At 43.7% G+C, this 5,949-nt stretch overlaps 1 protein-coding gene across 1 annotated transcript in view; it reads left to right on the top strand.

Annotated features, from left to right (window-relative positions):
• The window catches only part of MALSU1 (mitochondrial assembly of ribosomal large subunit 1), a gene marked incomplete at its 5' end in the record, with an annotated part of 22,841 nt that overhangs the window by 5,490 nt on the left and 11,402 nt on the right, over window positions 1–5,949 (top strand). The window contains one exon of the mRNA XM_014544628.1: window positions 897–1,075. Within this exon, the coding sequence (XP_014400114.1) occupies window positions 897–1,075 (179 nt within the window). The remainder of the gene's footprint in view (window positions 1–896; window positions 1,076–5,949) is intronic.

Below are 5,949 nucleotides of genomic sequence, written 5' to 3'. Positions count from 1 at the left end.
GCGCCGATGGAGACGGGCGCATGAAGGTCCCCCCCTAACCGCTGGAGGCTTTTAGAAACTGGAGAGACGGTCCGGGAGCGCATCTGCGAAAGCTGGTGGCGGGGAGGGGGGTGCGAGGGGGGCGGTGTTGGTGAACTAGCCCGGGCCCTCGGCGGGCCGCGGTGGAATTTCAGGGAGTCATCAATTCCCTTGCTCCGGGGTAAGGAACGGAATAGCTAAATCTCTGCAGGAAAGAAAAAAGAGAGAGAGATTTTCACAGATAACAGTTGTTCTATAACCCAAGTGGCTTTATAAGAAAAACTCGAGGGTTCAACAGAAGAGCCGTTTTAAAATGTTTAGCGCTCTCCTGGGTTCACTTGCGGCCGCGCCCTTCCCCGGCGAGGCTTGGGTTCCTTCATCTCCGACGAAGGCCGTGGACCAGGTAACGCAGACAGCGAGAGCCCTTCCCGCCCACGATCGTGGTTCCTCGACCCTCTGTGTCAGGTGTTGGATTCCACACGCCCCGGGCTGTCACCCTCCCCCGCGCATGCTGTTTCCCTCCCTTTCTGCGCCGGTTCTGTGTCTGAGGCTCATTGCTCCTTCCCTCGGGGACTAGTCACGGAAAGGCACTCGTGGCTGGGATGTGGCTCCCTCTGCACACGCAGTAGCAAAGGGTGTGTGGTGGCTCCCTGCGCCCTGAGCACCTTTCCTACAGAAGCCGGGCGGTGCTGGATGGAAGCCCTGCCCCGGTTCGGCGGCCGTCCGGGGGCCTGGCCTGCCGTGTCTTTGAAGACCTTTCGGACCTCAGTCCCGCCCGGCAGCAGCGGTTCCACTGCCAGGGGCCTGTGGCTCCAGGTGCACCCCGTGTTAGACTCCGACTGGGCCACCTGACACGAGCAAAACTTTGTGCATTTCAGATCACACGGGGCCCAAGTTTGACATCGATTTGCTGGTTTCGCTTCTGAGGCAAGAGAATGCAAGAGACATCTGTGTGATCCGCGTTCCTCCCGAAATGAGATACACAGATTACTTTGTGATCGGAAGCGGAACTTCCACCCGACACTTACATGCCATGGCCTACTACATCGTGAAAATGGTAGGTAGGACGCTGTCTTCTCCCTTAGGGACCGGGAACTGGGTGAAATGGTGTCAGTGTGTTAGGCTGAGGAGAAACACGTGAAAAGTCAATCTGTCAATGAGATTATATAAGCCCACATTTTCAGAATTTTCGTGTTTTATGTTCTCTGATAGTGAAAATGATGGGGGTGGGGGGACCAATGTAATACTGTCAACAATAAAGATTGTTTTAAAAAAGGAAGTTATGTGGACAAATATCCAACCCTAGTGAATCAGGGTATTTCTAATTCTTGTCTTTTAAAAAAATATTAAAAAATAACCTGAGACAGACTAGAGACAGTATAACCCAGAGGGATTTCTAGAGCAGCACTGTCTGATATGGTAGCCATTAGCCACATGTGGCTATTTAATTATAAATTAAAATTTAAAATTCAATTCTTTATTTGTACTAGGCCAAATTTCAGGTGCTCAGTAGCCACATGTGACTAATGGCTACCATGTTGGGTAGTACAATAAAACATTTCCATAATTGCAAAAAGTTCTATAGGACAGTGCTGACCTAGAGTTAATTCAAATGTTTGAGCATGTCCTGTGTTCCCAAGCACTGTGCTGGGTATTGGGAAGGTAAAAATGAGGAAGATTTAGTCCTCACCCTCTGAAGTCACAGTTGAAGAAAGGGAAGGCAGTTCATTTTGCAGCTTGTACCGAATATAAATCAGAATGAGGAAGAAAATGTACTTGGCAGCCTTTCCCTGATGCTGATACCACTTTACAGGGAAACATACCTCTCTCACCTTGTTGAAAATTGGACAATTAAGACCCAAAGGGATTGCCTAGAGAAGGCTGGTAAAATAAGAAGGGGGCTGGCCTTACCCGGTTTGGCTCAGTGGATAGAGCGTCGGTCTGCGGACTGAAAGGTCCCAGGTTCGATTCCGGTCAAGGTCATGTACCTTGGTTGCAGGCACATCCCCAGTAGGGGGTGTGCAGGAGGCAGCTGATCGATGTTTCTAACTCTCTATCCCTCTCCCTTCCTCTCTGTGAAAAATTAATAAAATATATTTAAAAAAAAAAAAAAAAGAAGGGGGCTGAAAACAGAGCCTTGGTGCCTGTACACATTAAACAATGACTTCCCGTTCTCCCTTCTCCCAGCCCCCGGCAACCACCATTCTGCTTTCTGTCTATAAATTTGACTACTCTAAGCACCTCATATGAGTAAAATAATACCCTATTTGTTGTTGTTTTTTTGTGACTGGCTTATATCACTTAGCATAGTGTTTTCAAGGTTCATCCATGTTGTAGCATGTGTCATATTTTATTGTATGTACAACCAGATTTTATCTGTTCATCCAGTGATGGACATTTGGGTTGCTTCCCCCTTTGGGCTATTATGAATAATGCTGCTATAAACATGAGTGTAGAAATATCTGTTCATGTCCCAGCTTTTTAAAATATTTATTTTTTAATTATAGTTGATATGTAATATATAAGTTTCAGGTATATAATATAGTGATTAGGTATTTATATACCTTAAGTAATGATCACCATAAGTCTAGCACCCTTCTGGCACCATACATAATTATTACAATATTATTGACTATATTCCCTATGCTGTACTTTACATCCCTGTGACTAATTTTATAACTGGCAGATTGTATTTCTTAATTCCCTTCACCTTTTTTTGCCTATCTCCCCACCTCCATCACTTCTGGCAACCATCAGTTCTGTTTCTTTAATTTCTTGCATTTTTTATTGTTTTGGGAGGGGTGTCACCAAGTTAACTTTATTTTATTTAAATCATTTGTTATTTTTCAAATACAATTGATATATAGTATTGAAATGTGGGGTTTGGGGTGCAGACTTTTCTTCCCATGAGTTCTTGTCCTCATGAAGTTTGAAGAATAAACTCACAGACAAAAAGACTTCTTTAATAAAAAATGTAGAAGCTTATTGGAAGCAGATACAAACTCCATCTGGGCAGGGGTGTCCCCAAAGGGGACAGCATGGGGAGGGAACCCCCCCCCCCCCATGGGAAAAGCCTGCTCTCTCTTTCTAATGGAAAAAAATTAAAATATTCTGCCTCATGTCCCTTTGTCTCCAGTTTATGTATGCTGCAGTTCTTAGTTTGAATCTGACCTTTTCTTTTTTTTAATTGTTTTATTGCTTAAAGTATTACAAAGAGTATTACATATGTCTCCTTTTTTTCCCCCGCCCTTGACAATCCCCTGCCCTCCCTTACCCCCCAGTGTCTTATGTCCATTGGTTATGCTTATATGCATGCATACAAGTCCTTCGGTTGATCTCTTACTCCCCTCCCTTCTGCCCCCCAACCCTCTCTGGCCTTCCCACTGCAGTTTGACAATCAGTTTGAGGCAGCTCTGCCTCTGTATCTATTATTGTTCAAAAGTTTGTAATGGTCTTTATTATCCATGAATGAGTGAGATCATGTGGTATTTTTCCTTCATTGACTGGCTTGTTTCACTTAGCATAATGCTCTCCAGCTCCATCCATGCCGTTGCAAATTGTAAGAGTTCCTTCTTTTTTACAGCAGCATAGTATTCCATCGTGTAGATGTACCACAGTTTTCTAATCCATTCATCTACTGATGGGCACTTAGGCTGTTTCCAGATCTTAGCTATGGTGAATTGTGCTGCTATGAACATAGGGGTGCATATATCCTTTCTGATTGGTGTTTCTGTTTTCTTGGGATGAATCTGACCTTTTCTTATAGGTCCCTTTCCTTTATTTAGGACCCCTATGTTTTCCTTATTGGTCATTTTGCTACATAGAATTAGTTTCAAAGCCCAAAGCCCACGTGGTGCCCCCCCCCCCATTTTCTCTCCCCCTTATCTTGCTGGTTGGAGTCACTTTTGATTTATCTTACGGTTTTCTTCCAGTTGTGCTGGCAGAGAAAGCCTTATCTTATAGCTCTCCCAGCTACTCAGGTCAGGGCTACTTTTGGTCTAACTTATGATCACTTTAATTGCTCAGGCCAGAGGTACCCCTGTCTGTCCTTGGTTTATGGCTGTTTTAATTGCTTAGGCCAGAAATATTTCTATCTGGGTGTGGCACTTTTCTATCCTCTGTAGAAGTAAGTAAGATAAGCACACCCTGGCGTCTTTACTAGTAAGTCTCCATCTATGCAATCCTCTCCCTTGGACCCTCCTCATTCCCTAAACCTCCCTAAACAAGCTACTAGCTAACCCTTTCAGTATTATATTAGTTTCAGGTGTACACCCCAGTGATTCACTATAACTTACTAAGTGATCATCCGGATAAATCTTGTACTCATCTGATAACATACATAGTTGTTAGAATATTATTGACTGTATTTCCTATTCTGTACTTAACTCCCATGACTATTCTGTAACAACAAATTTGTTTTTCTTAATCCCTTCTCCTCTTTCACCCATCTCCCAACCCCCTCCCATCTGGCAACCATCAAAATGTTCTCTGTATCTATGAGTCTGTTTCTGTTTTGCTTGTTCATTTATTTTGATTTTTAGATTTAATTGTTGATATATGTGTTTATTGCCATTTTATTGTTTATATTTTTTTATCTTTTTTTTTCTTCTTAAAGAAGACCCTTTAACATTTCATGCAATACTAGTTTGGTGGTGATGAACTTCTTTAGCTTTTACTTGTCTGGGAAGCTCTTTATTTATCCTTCTATTTTAAATGATAGTTTTACTGGATGGAGTAATTTTGGTTGTAGGTCCTTGCTTTTCATTACTTTTCCATAGTGTAAATGTCCCACAGCTATTTTATCCATTCATCTACTGATGGGCACTTGAGCTGTTTCCAGATCTTAGCTATCCTATATAATAAAGAGGTAATATGTAAATTAACCCTCAGGCCCTCACAAAATGGCTGCCTACATCCAGGCTGGCAGGGGGTTAGTGAGGGATGACCAAACAACTGAACAAGCAGGCTGCTTGGGGAGACCAAGCCAGCAGGGGGGCATTTGGGGGCGACCAGGCTGGCAGAGGGGGGCAGTTGGGGGTGACTTGGCCGGCAGCGGGGGGCAGTTAGGGATGACCAGGCAGGCAGGTGAGCTATTAGGAGCCAGCGGTTCAGGATTGTGAGAGGGATGTCCTACTGCCAGTTTAGGCCCGATCCCGGATTGGAAAAGATGCAGGCTGGGCTGAGGGGACCCCCACTGCCACCCCCCCACATGAATTTTGTGCACCAGGCCTCTAGTTGTAAATAATGCTGCTATGAACATAGGGGTATATATTCTTTCTGAAACTCCATACTGTTTTCCATAGTGACTGCACCAGTCTGCATTCCCACCAGCAGTAAACTAGTGTTCCCTTTTCTCCACATCTTTGCCAGCACTATTGTTTGTTGATTTCTTTATGATAGCCATTCTGACAGGTGTGAGGTGTTATCTCATTGTGGTTTTAATTTGCATTTCTCTGATGATATGTGACTTTGAGCAGTTTTTCATATATCTCTTGGCCATTTACATGTCATTTTTGGAGAAATGTCTGTCGGGTCTTCTGCCCATTTTTAAATTGGATTGTCTTCCTTTTGTTAAGATATATGAGTACTTTATATATTTTGGATATTAACCCCTTATCAAATGTATCCTTTGCAAATATTTTCTTCCATACAGTAGATTTTCCTTTCATTTTGATGGTGGTTTCTTTTATTTTGTGCAGAAGCTTTTATTTTATTTTATTTTTTTAAATAAATCTTTATTGTTCAGATTATTACAGATGTTCCTCCCCCTCCCCCATAGCTCCCCTCCACCTGGTTCCCACCCCACCCCATGCCCGTACCCCCGCCACCTTCCTCATCCATAGGTGTAAGATTTTTGTCCAATCTCTTCCTGTACCCCCCATACCCCCTTCCCCCCGAGAATTGTCAGTCCACTCCCTTTCTATGCCCCTG

Source organism: Myotis brandtii, unplaced genomic scaffold (genome assembly GCF_000412655.1).
Source record: "Myotis brandtii unplaced genomic scaffold, ASM41265v1 scaffold374, whole genome shotgun sequence".
NCBI classification, from domain to species: domain Eukaryota; kingdom Metazoa; phylum Chordata; class Mammalia; order Chiroptera; family Vespertilionidae; genus Myotis; species Myotis brandtii.
This window is presented reverse-complemented; position numbering and strand designations above follow the sequence as displayed.